The 18,504-nt window shown below is 39.6% G+C and overlaps 1 protein-coding gene across 2 annotated transcripts in view; it reads left to right on the plus strand.

The window, feature by feature from the left end:
* The first annotated feature begins 525 nt into the window (after positions 1 to 525).
* Positions 526 to 18,504, plus strand: part of LOC132210978 (uncharacterized) — a 94,644-nt gene continuing 76,665 nt past the window's right edge. For both annotated transcript variants that reach the window (XR_009447243.1, XM_059654795.1), the window contains exon 1: positions 526 to 646. Coding sequence is in view for 1 of the 2 variants with exons in the window: in XM_059654795.1 (XP_059510778.1) it covers positions 634 to 646 (13 nt within the window). In the remaining variant the exon portion in view is untranslated. The remainder of the gene's footprint in view (positions 647 to 18,504) is intronic.

Raw genomic sequence — 18,504 nt, forward strand, 5'->3', positions numbered from 1 at the left:
GCCTCATTATAGTGAAGCAGTTGTTAGAGTTATGTGTTAGATCTGCACAGCTTCTAGCTAGTCAGACACAGTCAACTATCTGGGAAATTTATTGATTAAATATTGAGTTAATTGCACTTACGAGAGGTAGACTTCTACTTTTGAGCTTCCAATTGGAATCTTTGTCACTGGCATTGTATATTGAAAATTCTGATTATTTGAAGTAGTCATAGAACAGATTCAGTACATGTTGATGTTTTACAATATTAACATTAAAGCTAGGGGCATAAAGTCAAATAATTTACTCAATGGAGTGAGGTTTGGAACCAAAGCAACGTAAGAGAATCTTTTGAAAGTGGCATTATGAAAACTTGGCTCATTGTTAAATTGTGCTTTGCGTTATTTTACATAAGTTGCATTGTTGCAAATATCCAAACCATTACCTATTAACAGAAAACTTTTAATATAACTGGCCTAGTAAGTCATGTTTTCTCGTGACTTTTTGAAACCATATGACCTTCATGCCGAAGCGTAACCAGTAAAAGTTATGCTTGTCAACATGTTAATTTATCATCTCTCACCGATACATTCACTGCATACCTATGGGTTTCTTCATCTTCATAGCTGAATGTAGCATCCTGTGCAACTGTTGATATGGCAGCTTTTGGTAAGGACACATTGTGTACTTTTTGACAGAACATAAGCTTTATAGCAAATAACAAAATGCTTTGTGGCTTTTCTGCACGAATGTTGGATTGTAAACAACTAAAAGAAAGGAAAGTTAAGGAAAATAAAATTGGTCAATGCTTTACTGATAAACCTTTTGAACGAATTGAATAATTGTAGGAACTACATTCTGATATATTTTCTGCATACTTGTGTTTCCTGAGTCATGAAATCTATAAAATCTATTTCTACAGAAAATGTTAGGTTAAATATTTTTTCTTCAATTTATCTACGAGTTGCATTAACAGATTTCTATCGCTGGCACAGGGGATCCCCATTGTGATGTTAAAAGAAGAGTTTTTATGTGGTTTACGTAACTGTTGTTTTACTTCATGAGTGACTGAAAAAATTCCTACTAACACAGGAAATGCTGAAAACCACTATTTCTAACCCATTCAAAGAATTCCCCCATGTGTAAATTGGGTTGCGCTGTAAAACACCAGAGGGAAATTTGAGATGACCCGGTATTGTTTTTGATAGTGTTAGTGGTGGTATTTATTCTCCTGTTAGATAAAATGTCTTGTGAGGTTTCAACTTTTTTACGTGACATATATGAAACCCCCTGCAGAAAAACCAAGCAACAGCTGGATTGCACCAGGCTTCAGTTCTGTCAGATTGCTATCCATTGTATTTTAAATAGGCCTTATTTTTACTGTAGCAAGGAAAAACAGTCATAACAGAAGTGCAAAATTTTCATTTGGATGCCACTCAACATGAAGGAAAACCCAGTGCTTGTCATGTAAAATGAATTGTTAAGCTAGCGAATAAAATCTTTGCAAAACAAGATGCGATGTAGGAAGCTTTGTTTTCTTGTGCATATAAATCTCAACTGTCATTGTCACTGTTTTATCTGCCTCACACATAAGCTTCATTAAAAGGAGATTGAGAGTTTGAAATTTTCTAACACTGGATATAACCCAGGGTTGTGATGTTCCTTTGAGTGGGTGGTAATAGCTTTCGTGCCAGTTTTGTTAGAAGTAAATAGATTCCTGTCTGAAATGTGAATATTATTTTAAGCAATAGAAGTAAAAAGTGTAAACATATTAGCATGCAGAGAGTGGGCAGAGTGGGCATTCCAAGCTGTGCTAACTAGACATCTTATTCCCCATTGACTTGACACCAGATGTAGCAAATGATAATTCCAATGTTAGTATAAATGCATTGCTTTCTTTCAAAAAATAGGTTGTAGCAATTAGATCTTACTAAGACGCATAGATCACAAATGCTTTTAATGCTTGACACAACTATCACGCTAAAGGGAAAGCTGCTGCATAGACCGAAGAGGCCCCATAAAGGTAACAGTATTAAACATTTTTTAGAGAGGCCCAGAGGGACAAGAATCAACAAGGAAACTTGCAGCTTCTACTATCTGGGCTCCACCCACTTTCTCACCTGCAAGTCCCTGTTGGTAGCTCCAAATCACAACTTACATTTTTGTCAGTGATCAAAACTGGGTCATTGGATTTCACCCCTGAGGTACTCAATTATGAGCCCAAAGCCTATTCTAACGCTTAAGCGCATAATCTAGTCTCGTATTTCAGTCCAGTGCTGAAAAAGTGCTGCATTGTCAGGGGTCTTTTGGATGAAATGTTTAACTGAGACCCCATTTGACCTCACCAATGGCTATAAGAGGTCCCATGACACTTTTTAAGGCTGAACAGGGAAACTCCCTGTAAGGTCCTGGCAAATATTTATCCTTCAACTAACATCACTGAAACAGATTGTCGGGTAATTTTCAAATGCTTTTTATGAAAATTTGCCTCACTCAAGTTTTTTTTGCTTTGTGTCCCTAAATAAATGCAAAAGTACTTAATTGTAAAATATTTTGAAACATCCTGAAAATGTCATAAAGGGTGAAAAACAAATCAAAGTTCTTTCTTTCTTGCTTTCTGACAGAATGTGAATAAGATCTAGGAGGTAAAATAATTTGGGTTTTAAAAGGCACTACTGTTAACGACTTTAAAATCACATTGTTGGTGTTTGCATCTTTATAAGTAAAAATGGGGACCTATTCTATGGATGAAATTAATCTTCTGAAATGGCATGAAATACAGTCTTAATGAAGCAGCCACACATTTTTAAGTGTACTTAATTTCCTCTTCCAAGAAGTGTGGTCTACAAAGAACTAAGAATAAAGAAAATTACAGCACAGCAACAGGCCCTTCGGCCCTCCAAGTCTAGAATTAGCTAACAGTTTACTAAGAATGCATTTCATACTACCTGGAAAAATCAATTTCATCTCCTAGCCTTACCCCATTATGGAAATACTACACAACACTAGCAGATTCATGAAGTAGCCTATCCACCTTTTTCCACAATTAGAATCATAGAGTCATAGAGTCATAACTTGGTACAGCATGAAAACAGAAAATTCAGTCAGTGCATTCAAGCCGACCAGATATCCTAAATAAAACTCGTCCCATTTGCCAGCATTTGGCCCATATCCCTCTAAACCCTTCCTATTCATATATCCATCCAGATGCCTTTTAAATGTTGTAATTTTACCAGCCTCCACCACTTCCTCTGGCAGCTCATTCTATATGTGCATCACCCTCTGCGTGAAAAAATTGTCCCTCAGGCCCCTTTTTAAATCTTTCTTCTCTCACCTTTAACCTCAAGTTTCGAACATCCCACACTGGGGGAAAGACTTTGCCAGTTTACCCAATCCATGCCCCTCATGATTTTATAAACCTCTATAAGGTCACTCCTCAGCCTCCAACGCTCCAGGGAAAATAGCCCCAGCCTATTCAACCTCTCCCTATCGCTCAAACATTCCAAACCTGGCGACATGATTGTAAATCTTGGCTGAACCCATTCAAATTTCACAACATCCTTCCTATAGAAGGGAGACCAGAATTGCACTCTGGATTCCAAAAGTGACCTAACCAATGTCCTGTACAAAATCCAGAAGAATTGCGGATGCTGTAAATCAGGAACAAAAACAAAGTCACTGGAAAAACTCAGCAGGTCGAGCAGCATCTGTGAAGGAGAAAACAGAGTTAACATTTCGGGTCCAGTGACCCTTCCTCAGAACTCAGAATCTCCTGTACAGCTGCAACATGACCTCCAAACTCCTGTACTCAGTGCACTGGCCAATAAAGGCAAGCTTACAAAACATCTTCCTCGTTATCCTGTCTACTTGCGACTGTACTTTCAAGGAACTATGAACTTGCACTACAAGATCTCTTTGTTCAGCAAAACGTCCCAGGACTTTACCAAATACTTTATATAGATCCTGTCCTGATTTGCCTTTCCAAAATGCAGCACATCACATTTATCTAAATTAAAGTCTCTCTGCCACTCTTTGGCCCATTGGCCCATCTGATCAAGATCCTGTTGTACTCTGAGGTAACTTTCTTCACTGTCCACTTCACCTCCAATTTTGGTGTCATCTGCAAACTTATTAACCATACCTCCTATGTTCACATTCAAATCATTTATATAAATGACAAAAAGCAGTGAACCTGGCACTGATCCTTGTTCCACACTGTTGGCCACAGGCCTCCAGTCTGAAAAGCAACCTCTACTACCACCCTCTGTCTTCTACCTTCAAGCTAGTTCCGTATCCAAATATCTAGGTCTCCCTCAATTCTGTGTGATCTAACCTTGTTGACCAGTCTAACATAAGGAACCTTACTGAAATCCAAATAGATCACATCCACTACTCTGACCTCATCAATGTTCTTTGTAACTTCTTCAAAAAATGTAATCAAGTTAGTGGGACATGATTTCCCGTGCACAAGGCCACATTGGGTTCTCCATTATAGATATACAAGAGGGTTCCAGATTTATTCTCTGCTTAATGCTGTGTTGGCAGATTCCAGCCCAGACAATTTGGGAAGTTGTTATCAGAGACCTCAGCACCTTTTGGTCCATTAATCTTTTCCTGATAGTCTCTGATGGAACTTGTATGTTACGGAAACAAAAATAGAGATTGCTGGAAAAGCTCAACAGGTCTGGCAGCATCTGTGAAGTGAAATCAGTGTTAATGTTTCAGGTCCAGTTTCATCTGGACTTCAGTAAAGAAGGATCACTGGACTGTTAACTCTGATTTCTCTTCTGATTTACACCATTCTCAGCTCTTTCAGTTTTTATTTTGTATGTTACGGAAGTTGGGTGAGGATAGTGTTTGTCCTAGCTGCCCGTTCTCCAGAATTATCCAACCCTTTCTAAAGCTGTGAATTTTATCTATCAGTTATACCATTATTTTAAAATGACACATTTATATACAATAATGTGTTGCAATTTCATTTGTTAAGAATAAATATTTTCACTGAGAACATTTAGGAAGCATTTATAAGTAGGCATTGTGAAATAGTACAGCATTTACAACGTCGCTGTTTCAGTACAGTGCTGACTATGCTACATTAGTGAACAGACAGCACCATCACGTGTCCAACAGTGGATATAGTTTCAGTTTAAAGTGAGATGTTTAAAGATTTTTCTTTTCAAAATGAAATCAAACAATTTGAAGAGATTTGTACTATATCCCATTGATGGTTTGGGTACAGATTGCAGAGTATAATTGTTCTGTCTGTACTTGAGTTCAGGTAGCTCTTCAGGTTCTCATCCAGGTCTGATAACTGTGATTGAAAATTTGTTTTCTTGGGTCACATATGGAGGTGGGCATGCATGTGTCTCAAGTTTGTGAACTGAGAATGAACTTATGACCAGCGCTATAGTTGTGTGCATTTGGTATGTCCACTGCTACCACTTGTGTATCTTTGTTGAAGGGCCCAACCTTGTAAGTGTTAAGAGATTTGGGGTTTTCCTAGAAGTGCTGCCCTTACATGGCATTACCATGTCTTCATTGGTCACTCATGTTCAGCTTTTGATTTCCCCCCTGGTTTTCTCTGCTACCTTTTCTATGATTTGATGAGTTATTTGGTTGGAGGGTGGAGATGTCAGAGTGGAGCAGGGAAATGGAATATAAGCTGGAATGGAACATGCTGCTTCAGTGTTTCTATGAATGTTCCTTATTTGGGTACTTCATTGGAATATGTCCCTAATGTGGGCAAATATGCTAGGATGAAATTGATCTTCCAAAATAGTGTAATACACAGACAAGGTGAAGCAGCCACCTATTTTACCATACATCCAAGTTCCTTTTCCATGGAGCATGATCCAAAATTAGTTGCCAATTTGCTGATTGTACTTCATACTATTTGCAAAGACCAATTTCATTCCCAAACCCTCAACAGAATTTCAATTCTTGTGACAGTTTGATACCTAGGCACCTATTGACATGAATATGGATTCATAATAGTAATACTGAAGCCCCATTTAATGCCATTTTTCAATCTTTAGAAGTTATTATCTATTAATTTAACAATTAATGTATTTTGAAGATGTATTTTTTACCTTGTTTCCATACTGTTCCCTCATTCTCTAGCCTAGCTACTATTTTATCTAGGTTTATAAGGACTGTAATATTGATCTTTTAACTTTATTTTTTTTATTTATAACTAAGATTTTGTATGCAGGTATCTTCGCATCTAAGATGGCACCGGAAGTTGTGACTTTTTACACTTTTCGCTGTACTCATGTATTCCTATAATTCTGAATCAAATTCTAAATTGATTCTCCTTGATCGTGAAAGTACTCTCCTTGGGTATCACAATTGTTTTAGTTGAGTGTGAGAAAACAAAGTCAAGGAAAATAAAAAGATTCTCCATCTGAACAAAATTGCTAGCTCTTGCATAAGCAGGATGGATACGATTGCAAATTCCATTCAAGTCCTGAAAACGTCTGGACTGAGAGGGTGACGAAATTATGCAATATAGCAATAAAAGAGGCATAAAGAACTTGAGTGACTGTTTTTTCAGAAATTTATTCCAAAAAGCAGTCATCAGCTAGTCCAAGGGTACAAGTCTTAACTGCCCAGTCTCTCGACTATTGTGTCAGTCAATAAGTAAATGACTTGCTAATTATATGTCATAACACATCAGCCAGCAGCCAAGTAGTTCACCAAATTAATACAAAAGCATGTGAGTCAGCAACAAACTAAGTTGCCAGAAAAATGTGATTTGGTCAGCAGACACCGACACACTGAGGCTTCAGAGCTATATTGCCAATCAAATAAAGATCAGATACCGGAGACTTCTGTGCTTCTCAAGCAGTTCTCCAATCTTTCTACTTATGTTCTAACATTTAAGGCTTCAAAATGTCGGTGTAATCTGGATTGAACTATTTGTCATAACAGTAAAAATGTGTTAGTGTATAGTTTCATTCCTTTCTGACAAAACTATTGCATTGGTTTTATAGAAATCAAGGACAAATTGATTGCCCCACTAATGTCAGAAATGAAGGTGGAGGGGCCTAAAAATCACAAGGCTAGTTGATGAGTGATAATGGTAACTGCAGATGCTGGAGAATCCAAGATAATAAAATGTGAGGCTGGATGAACACAGCAGGCCCAGCAGCATCTCAGGAGCACAAAAGCTGACGTTTCGGGCCTAGGCCCTTCATCAGAGAGGGGGATGGGGTGAGAGTTCTGGATCTCTCCATCTTTGGTCCGTCTCTCCCTATTTATTCCAGAATCCTCACCCCAGCCCCCTCTCTGATGAAGGGTCTAGGCCCGAAACGTCAGCTTTTGTGCTCCTGAGATGCTGCTGGGCCTGCTGTGTTCATCCAGCCTCACATTTTATTATCTTGGCTAGTTGATGAACTGGTTTTTTGAGCCCATTCTAACAATGTGGATTCAGATTTCTATAGGGTCCCCATTTCCATGGGACGGAAAGCCATTTCAGCTCATCATAAAGCATCTTAAAACTAAGTTTAGATAGCTGACTAGAAGGGGTTTGAGGGTAAGGCAAGAAAGTGGAGTTAAGACCACAGCCACGCCTACCATTATCTTGTTTCATGACAAAGAAGGTGAGAAAAACAACATAGCTCACTGCTGCACGTATTTCTAATGGTTTCTGGTTCTCATGATGTTTTATCAAAGTCCAAAAGGCTTCAATCATATCATTAAATTGTTCAAGCAAATATAAGTTAAGTCACTTGATAATTCAGGGCTTGGGGATTGCTGAAACACAAGATGTGCTTTTCATTTTTCATGCAACAGCACAGAATTGCAGGAATACCAAATCTCAAAGGGAACAACAATTTATACTGCTTGCAAAAAGGGGGCTGATGCTTGGAAAGCGGACTCTGATTGGTAAAGGGCACTGATTTAAGCTCATAAAAGAAGTGATAATGACATGATGAAAGCGTTATTTCTTAGACAAATGGATAGGACCTGGAAAGTACTGCTGTGAGTGTGTGGTGGACACAAGATCAATTGAGGCCTTCAAAAAGTAAGATAAACAGTACAGGTTTATGAACAAAAGGTCAAGAAATGGCTCCAGATGATTCACTCCTGTTGGGGCCTTCATGAACATTACAGCTGGATGGCATCTTTCTGCATTGTAACCATCCTAGATCTGGGATGTGGTTGAAGTTGCTGGTGGAGGAATAATTACTTTCCCTAGGCAACCTAGCTATTCTATTAATAACAGGACCAACAAAGGACAGAAAATTTTATGAATCCAAATTTGTCTCTTCGCGTTTTTTGAAATAGCAAGTCACTGAAGTTGACACAGTCTTGTACGTACAATGTGGCCAACCCAGATATGCAAACTATCTCCTCACTGGATTGGGATGAGCTACAGCACAGAGAACCTTTTTAAAGCCAAAGTGGTTGATAAATGCCTATAAAGACTGTGGAGCAATCATTTCAGTGAAACTTCCATTGTTGGTTTATATTCATAAACGAATTTAGAGGCTTGCTGCTTTGAAGAATAAAAGAACACAATGTAATTTCCAACTGGGTTTCTGTTCCCAATTGGCCCTTAAGTAGTATCCTGGCACTCATATCTAATCATGCAGTTCAATGCACAATTTTTCAATACATCTTCCAACCAGTCAAGATAGAATTATAAAAGTAAGTTGTCCATTCTCTCTCACTGAATGATACACTTCAAACATTTCTCTGATTATTTGAATTAGAGCAATTCTGGATGTTTCTTTGTCAATATGATGGATTAGGCCCATAAGAGGTATTTATTTGCATGCAGATGTATGGAATTGCATGAGCACATAGAACATCAATGAATGGGATATGAGTCAGAGTGGGCATCTGAACAGAAATCCTGGAAAATATACACTATAAATTTAGAAACGGTTGTTATAATTGAAAGTACATTACAATAAACAACATAAAATAAAATACAGTACACAGACAGGCCCGAGTTAGACCCAATACATCTTGCCCCATCTATCCTTCTGTTCACCCCACATTCATATGTCTATCAAGATGCGCCTTAAACATTACTAATATGCCTGCTTCCACCACCGCCACTGGCAGTGTTCCAGAAACCCACTACCCTCTGTGTGAAAAACCTCCCCTGCACTTTTCCTTTCACAACTTGTACCTATGCCCTCTTGTAGTCGATCATTGTAGCCTGGGAAAAAGCTGCGCACTGTCCACTTTATCTATGCCTCTCATAATTTCGTAGGCCACTGTCAGGTTGCCCCTCAGCCTCCTGTCTTTCCAGTGAAAACAATCTGAGTGCATTCAACCTCTCCTCATACCTAAAACACTCCAGATCAGGCATCATCCTGGTAAATAAAAAATGATAAAACTGCAGATGCTGTAAATCAGGAATAAAATCAAAGTTCCGAGGAAGGGTCACCGGACCTGAAGCTTTAACTCTGACATCTTCTTCACAGATGCTGCCAGACCTGCTGAGCTTTTCCAGCAACTTCTGTTTTTAACATCCTGGTAAACCTTCCCTGCCCCTTCTGCAAAGCATCCACATCTTACTGGTAGTATGGTGACCAGAACTGCATGCAATATCCCAAATGTGGCCTAACTAAAGCTGTAATATAACTTGCCAACTTTTATACTTGGTGCCCTGGCCGACGAAGGCAAGCATGCTGTATGCCTTAGAAATAACTCCACAGTGGCCGATATTTAGTCACCAAGCCACCATTTATTTACACATGGAAAGTCCTTGTCACTGATCCAGCTTCCTCAGAGGCACCTCTTAAAGTAAGCAGAACCTGTGACATGCCTATTTATATCTGTCAACCAAGATTCTCCGATTGGACCAGATTAATAGCCTCAATCAGGGAGCTCATATGCTCTGGATCCACTTGGCTGACCTTGTTACAATCACTAGAGCCTTCCTGACCAGCTTATCCACCTGTGTTACCACTTTCTGGGTTTTGTGGGCCTGTGTGCCCAGATCTCTCTGTATGCCAATGCTCCTAAGACTTCTGCCATTTATTGTATAATTCGTACCTGAATTTGAGCTTCCAAAATGCTTCACCTTGCATTTGTCTGCATTAAGTTCCATCTGCCATTTCTCTGCCTAAATCTGCAATCTGTCAATATCTTGCAGATCTCACTATCGACAGCTCCACCAATTTTGATGTCATCTGCAACCTTACAAATCAGACCACTTACATTTTCCTCCAGATTATTTACATATTATAATCAACAAAGACTTCAACATTGATCCCTACAGAACGCCACTAGTGATTGATCTCCATTCTGAAAAGTAGTCTTCCACTGCAACCCTTGCCTAGTATCCATTCGGCCAGTTCAGCTCAGATGCCAGGGGACTCCACCTTCTGTACCAGCTTGCCATGAGATGCCCTATCAAATGCCTTATCAAAATCCAAGGAGACAATGTCCACTGTTCTTCACATATCAATCATTCTTGTCACCTCCTCAAAAAACTCAATCAATTTGTGAGACATGACCTTTCCCACACAAATGCAAGCTGCCTATCACTAACGAGTCTATTCACTTCCAAAAGTCAGTATCTTCTCCAACAGCTTCCCCAACCATTGACGTCAGGCCCAATGGCCAGATTATCTCAGTTTCCCTTCTTAAACCAAGGAACAAAATTTGTCATTGTCCAGTTAGGGCTCTGCTGGAACGACACCTGAGATCAAAGTGGATGCAAGGATACCTGTTAATAATCTCATCATTTCCTGCACCCCCGTCACCCCCATATCCTACTGCAGATCCCATTTGACTCTGGGGATTTGTTTCACGTAATGCATTTCAAAGCACCCAGCACTTCCTCCTTCATTCTTATGAACTGCCCAAGAGTAGTCAAATGGCTTTCTCTAATCTCAATATCCCTCACATCCCTCTTTTTGGTGAATACCAATATGAAGTATTCATTACAGATTTTACCCATTTCCTCTGGCTCCACACACACAAACTCCCTCCTTTGTCCTTCAGTGGGCCTATTCTTTCCTAAGCTACCATCTTTGCTCTTACTAGATATATAAAATAGTTTGGGGTCCTCCGTAAGCCTGCTGGCCAAGGCATTTAATATACCCTTTTAGCCCTCCTAAATCCTCATTTGAGCTCCTTCTTACTTTCTCTATTTTCATCAAGGACTTTATCTATTTGTAGTTGCCTAGACTGTGAGTATGCTCTCCTTTTTTCGACTCAGCTAATAATTTCACCTGCCATCCAGGCTTCCCAAATCTTGACATGCTTGTCCTTCATTCTCATGGGAACATGTCTATCTGGCACTCAAATCAATTGGTCCTTAAATGTCTCCCATATGTCAGATGTGGACTTATCCTCAAACAACTGCTCCCAATCCACATTCTCTAATTCTTCTTTAATTCACTTATAGTTGGCCTTCTCCCAATTTAACACTTTCATCCAAGGTCCACTCTTGTCCTTAACTAGGTGCATCCAAAAACTTATGGAATTATGGTCATTATTCACAAAATACGCCACCACTAAAACTTTGATCTCCTGGATGGGCTCGTTTTCCAATATCAGGTCCATTATAGTCTCCCCACTCTCATTGGATTATCTACTTACCATATCAAAAAATCCCCATGGATGCACCCAACAAATTGCTGCCTATCCAAACCCCTGCCTCTAAGGGAATCCCAGTCAATATGAGGGAAGTCAAATTCACCCACAACAACCATATTATTTTCACATCTGATCAGAATCTGACTATATATCTCTTTCTATATCTCCCGCTGACAGCTGGGAGGTCTGTATTACAATCCCAGCAATATGATTGCACTCTTCCTTTTCCTGAGCTCAATATTGTATTGCATTGTATTGTTAATCTGAGTAACTTCTTGTATTTTGGTCAGCTGGCAAATCTATTTGCTCACTAGCTGCATAACAGAGATTAACTCCAATCAGATCTGGAACGTGTGCATGTCAATCAATGTTCTTCTGATTTTTAAGTCACCGAAGCAGAAATCTTTGGGAATTAATGGCAGCGAGGAATAAGAAAGCAAAGTATTTTTGTTGAAGATATTGGAAATTGTATCATATTGTTGAATGCTGCCTTGATCAATCTTGCAAGTATCTCCCAGTCATTCATGTTGCTGCTATTTGTGGCAATAAAATTCTTAAAGTTCTTCATCTGAACATCCAGAAAGCACCTGTCTCACTCGAGCTTACTTTTGGAAACAAGCCTATGATCTGCTGTCCAACCTGTCTCTGCCTCCCTAACCGGTTCTTCCTCTCACCCATCCCTTCCTCCCACCCCAAGCCGCACCCCCAGCTACCTACTAACCTCATCCCACCTCCTTGACCTGTCCGTCTTCCCTGGACTGACCTATCCCCTCCCTACCTCCCCACCTACACCCTCTCCACCTATCTTCTTTACTCTCCATCTTCGGTCCGCCTCCCCCTCTCTCCCTATTTATTCCAGTTCCCTCCCCCCATCCCCCTCTCTGATGAAGGGTCTAGGCCCGAAACGTCAGCTTTTGTGCTCCTGAGATGCTGCTTGGCCTGCTGTGTTCATCCAGCCTCACATTTTATTATCTTGGAATCTCCAGCATCTGCAGTTCCCATTATCTATGATCTGCTGAATGTGTTTTGGCCAGTCAAGCTATTTTGTTTTTATGAGCATGACATTTGTTTGCCACATTTCAATTGAAAGTAGAGTTCCTCTTTTGGATATGCATAATGCATCTGTTTTAGTTGAACTGCAGCATGTTGGGTGGCAATTTTTACTGTAATTATTTGGCACTCATAGATTCAAAGTACAGATCAATAGCCTTACTCCCATTAACACCACTGACATAATTTTATCTCCATTTTAAAGGGGACCTATTACCAAGTGTTGAAAATGCCAATCTGTTTTAGATTCGAGGCCCTTTTGAACATTGATATAACAAAGACCCACTTTCCATTTTTGGCCAGAATGGTCCTAAGTCTGAACTGTGAATGTTCAATGGACAGTAAGCTCATCAAAAAAGATTGTTAAATCAGTTGTTTGGCTCAAAACTATAACTGATGGTTTTTTATTTTCACCACACGAATTGCATGACTTAAAATTGGTGAGCTATTTCTTTTTTTTTTGGCAACTTGATTCTACTACCATTTGGTAATAAAGGCTTCTGCAACCCAACATAGTGCCTTCTAAGATCAACACAGTGGAGGAACACAGCAGGCCAGGCATCCTGCGAGAAACAGGAATGTCGACATTTTGTGTCAGGGCACTTGATCAGAACTGAGATGGGGAAAGGGAGCTGGGAAATAAATTGAGAGAGGAGGAGTGGGGCTGGGGGAAGGGAGGTGGGATGTGATAGGTGGTTGGAGATTGTGGATAGTAGGGTTTGGTCAGTGGGAAGGGTGGAGTGGATTGGTGGGGAAGAAGATGGACAGGCTGTGTCAATCCAAGGAGGCGGGGACAAGAGGGAGAGTTAGATGTGGAATGAGGCTGGGTGGTGGGGAGATTATAAAACTAGTGAATTCTATGTTCAGGCCATCAGGCTGTAGGCTCCCAAGGTGGAATATGAAGCGCTGTTCCTCTAGGTTGGCATCATTGTGGCACTGGAGAAGGCCCAGGATGGACATGTCACCCAGGGAGTGGGAGGGGGAGTTAAAATGGTTTGCAACCATAAGGTGTTGTTGATTATTGCATACAGAGCGCAGATGCTCCATGAATTGGTTCCCAGTCTCCACTTGGTCTTCCTGATGTAAAGGAGGCCACATCCCCTCAGCCTCTACAATTTGTGCATTGTGGAAGTGGCTAGTGCTGAAATGATGTGGTAACATAAATTGGATTTTGCTCAAAACACTTGATCTTGATGGGCCCAATATAGGCAAAAAAAACTTAAAGAGTTCAATCACACAATTTCAGTCTCAACACCACATAGAATCAGAGTGATTGGTCTACTTGTTGGTCTTATTGCTAAATTATGACTCAGTCATTTGGATAATAATGCTTCAAGCAATGAAATATCCAATACATCTTATACTTAAAAGTTGATTTTATTTGTGACGAGAAGTTTATGATCTAGGTATTTCTAAACAGCTGAATTATTTGATTGTCTATCTTACCGTTGTGGTTGAGAGTGCTTGCTTCATTTCAGGTGTGATTACAATCAAGGTCTGCAAAGTAATAATGTATTTCATTCTGATAATGTTAGTAATAGCATCCTATTGGCTGCTGTAGAATTCTTTATATCATCAATATTTCGTTGGTCATAATCAGTGCACAGACACAGATGATCGCACTGAAAAACTGATAGTGTTACTTGTGTTTTAAAGAGATGCTTTTTTTAGGCATTTGAGTAAGCTGGTAATGCTAATTGACCTTGCTGCGATGATCCAGCTGTCATAGATACATCAATTTTTGATGATAGTGGGAGCAATGTCAGCACAGTCCTCACTGAAGATACCCTGTAGCATTCTGTGTAGTACATCAGTACTATGTGAGATAGATTAATAACAGAGTTCTAAATGGCCATCCTTGATGCCACATAGGTTAACAGTAACAATAAAATTATATTTTACCACAATCCTTGACATTATGCCCTGACTAACCATCATTCCTTAATTATCATTAAACTGGATGATGAACCATTGTTAATGAAGGATTTAAAAGAGTATTTTGAAAGCCATGCCACACGTTTGTGAAATCTATGTGCTATTCTGATGAAGTCCTTGCCATCAAGTTACCATTCAAACAAATGCAACACTAAGGAGCCTCAGAAAAAATATTGTCAGCGTGGATGAAAGGAGAAACTCTGCAATTACTGCAGATATATCTGGCACGGAAGGAAGAAAATTGTGATCACTAAAGGCCATTTAGTTCAGCCAAAGTTCATCATTCTAAAAGACCCTCAGTTCTAAGTATTAGCTCCTTTATTCATAATGTCTGTTCAACCATTAGGGGAGATACTGAGCTTTTGATTGTGACTAAAAAGTGTTCAGTTCCAGTTGCCATGCTTCAGATAATGAAACATCTCAGCAAGCAGCAAAATCTGGGCAATTTGACTAGATAGAAGCAAGCAACATTTATCCTATGCAAACGCCAAGCAATGGCCACCTCTAACTAGAGAAAAGCCTAACCAAATTGCCTTTTATTTGATTAACGCCAGTATGGTTTCGCTGTATATCATTGATTCCATTGATAGTGGGTGAAAATCCTGGAAATTTCTTGCTAACACCATCCTGAGAGTATCTTCAATATTTCAAGGACCTCTGTTTCAAATAAGAAGAAATCAAATAATTACAGATCATGAAGCCCAAATAGCAGCTCTTTGATAGTATCAGTTGTTGCTCATTTTCATCTGATGCAGGAATTTATGGTTTCTGGATCCTGGGGCAAATGACCCTGGTGACATTTTCAAGTTGCTCTGATCTTACTGAATGGTGGAGCAGGATTAAAAGAACAAAGAATTTATCCCTCCTGTTATGTTTTTATTTGGCTATTCATTAATGACCATGGGATCTTTCTGTGCACAAATGTAATATTTTATTTCTTACATTACAATAATGACTGCAGTCCAAAGTACTCAACTATCCGTAATGTAATTTGCTCTGTAGTAAGTGTCTTATGAAGGTAAGTTATTTCTGTATTTTCTTTATCAACTTTTTGCTTCACCACTCGACAAAACATACTGATCCAGTAAAAGCTTTGACTTCTCCTGCAGAGGCTGCACTTCATACTTCCTTTCAATTTGCTACTTTGTCATTCATGATGTTGGTGATGATTTTTTCACATTGTTATGTTAACTTCAAGTAGAATGGCCTGAAGAATGTCTACAAAATTAACGAGCCACTTCGTTTTGGCTTTAGAATGAGCGATTCTCAATTTGAATCTGAAGTGAGTTTTATTTTGAAGAATAGGAAGTGTTGGTTGTGTAACACTACACAAATCCAGTCCAGAGTGGCATTCCTTTTTACATGGTTGTACAAACGTCCTGTGAAATTAGACTTGAACTATCAAGTGAATAGTGGTGAATAGAATTGTTAAGAAAGCGTATAGTATGTTAGCTTTCATTATTATAGGGATTGAGTTCAAGAGCCGTGATGTTATGCTTCAGCTATACAAAACCCTGGTTCGGCCACATCTGGAGTTTTGTGACCAGTTCTGGTCACCTCATTACATGAAAGATGTGAAAGTGTTGGAAAAGGTGCAGTGGAGTTTTGCAGGTTGTTGCCTGGAATGGAGGGAAGGTCTTACGAAGAAAGGTTGGGAGAGCGAGGGCTTTTCTCTTTAGAATGACAAAGGATGAGAGGTGACTTGATAGAGGTGTAAAAAATGATCAGAGGTACAGATAGAGTGGACAGCCAGAGACTGGTTCTGAGAGTGGAGGTAGCTATTACGAGGGGGCATAGTTTTAAAGTGAGTGGAGGTAGATATAGGGGAGACATCAGAGATAGGTTCTTTACTCTGAGAGTGGTAGGGGCGTGAAATGCATTGCCAGAGAGGGTAGTGGAGTCGGCCTCATGAGGGGCATTTAAGTAACTATTAGATAGGCATATGGATGATAGTAAAAGGTAGGGGTGGAGGTTACATAGACCTTAGGATTAGGGTAAAAGTTCGGCACAACATCATGGGCCGAAGGGCCTGTACTGTGCTGTACTGCTCTATGTTCTATGTTCTATGATCGGTATTATCAAAGTGCACACAAAAATCTGACAGCAATTCAAGGCAATTAATTACACACGAGTGATTTAGTTCAGAAATCACTGTCTCACAGTTCAATAGAACTGCCATTATTTTGCAAATGCAAAACTGACACCCAAATGTCTAACAAAATGGGCAGTAGTGTACATATTCATTATTTGCAAGAGGTTCAACACCAGCCTAATTGGTGAAGACAGCAAAAAAGTTGCTTGAGACAAATGATTGGCGATTAGCAAATGCCAATAGATTGCCAATTCGAACAGTCATTGCAAAATTGGACTGGCCAAAATCTAGTCAGGGGCAGGCCTACTAACAGTTAAGTAAGGAAAGGAAGGTAAGGATAGGAGCACATTATGGAAGCTGACAAATCCTTTCCAGACCCAGCATCCTAACTGCAGTTATCCAAATAAATTCACTACAAGAAGCATATTAATCCTACCCAGCCCCTTGGGTAAAAGCCTAGAAACGTAAAACCAGTAGTCTATCTGCCTGAGTATACTTACAATTCTAAAAGCAATAAAAGCCTCACTACTCTTCACTTTGCCCTTGTAATGGTAACAGCTAAGTGCAACTGTCAATCAAAGGGCAACTGGAGAATTATGCCCAGGCAGGAGGCCCTAAGGGATCCATGTCGATCAAAGAGACTCATCAGTTCTCAAAACAAAAACTGTACGGAATAGTTACCACAGTGAGTATAAAATATAATTGCTTCACTGTAAACATTATTTCAATTCCGTCCAAAACACAAAAATAGAGTATAAGGCAGGTAGGACATTTAAAGTTAAGGTGAGATAATAGGTAAATAAATGGGTTTGCACATTTGTGTCTCTGTATCTAGTTCAACTGGAATAATAGGAGATTAGAATTATGATGCTGTTCTATGGTTGACTGTGTTGTAACTATCTATAGTGATTTGAGTGTTATGAAAATGATTCTGTGAATCTATTGACTGGAACCCTTGAATTTATCTTGAAAGAGCTGTATTTCCATGAGTTGGTCTCAAAGGTGAACATAGCTATACAACTTACATCGATGTACCTTTCGCATGAGGCAGTGTCTATCTGCCTACAATATAGTACCAAAGACAATGACCCAGGGTACTCAACTGAATGAAGCCAAACCATTATATATAATACTAGGACAATGGAACACCGACTGGGTGAACAATTCCAAGACATAATTTAATAAACTTACAATTGGAATACCCTAATCATGGCCTTATTTGGATCCCTGGGCAGTCAGTGAGAAAAAAGATCACGTGACAACCTCATTTTTGTATCTATAAACAGCTGCTTTACTTGCAGAATAATATTGTCCTTGCCTTCGACACTTTGACAAGTTTTTGCATTAAACACACTTTACCCAAGTGTCCTTGTCAGTGAAGCAGACAATAGGCACTTCAAATTCAATTTGTGATTCTACTCAATTTTGTTAACAAAACATTCCTTCTTAAAACACCAAATTCTCACAATATTTACTCCCTATCTAGCTCTATCCATCTGAGAAAGGATATTACCCACAAAGATGGGCCATTGGAGTCTTCTAGTTCTCTGACATAAGGCTGTTTCTCTTCCACTGAGGAAGAGAAGTTCTGAGGAAGGGTCACCGGACCCGAAACGTTAACTCTGTTTTCTCCTCCACAGATGCTGCCAGACCTGCTGAGCTTTTCCAACAACTTTGTTTTTGTCTCTTCCACTGAGTTGGATCTCATAGGTCAGGGTTGGGTTGTTGCACAATCTAATGCCACAAGATTTGCTCTGAATCTGCCCTGCAAGTCTTCTGTGTCTTCACTTTATCCTTGCGGAGCGTTCACTAAATCTTCACTCAGGACTGGCTTCCAGGTATGAGTGTTCTTATTGCCTCTTGCACTGGACCTTCCAGAATGTTA

Source organism: Stegostoma tigrinum, chromosome 25 (genome assembly GCF_030684315.1).
Source record: "Stegostoma tigrinum isolate sSteTig4 chromosome 25, sSteTig4.hap1, whole genome shotgun sequence".
NCBI lineage: Eukaryota > Metazoa > Chordata > Chondrichthyes > Orectolobiformes > Stegostomatidae > Stegostoma > Stegostoma tigrinum.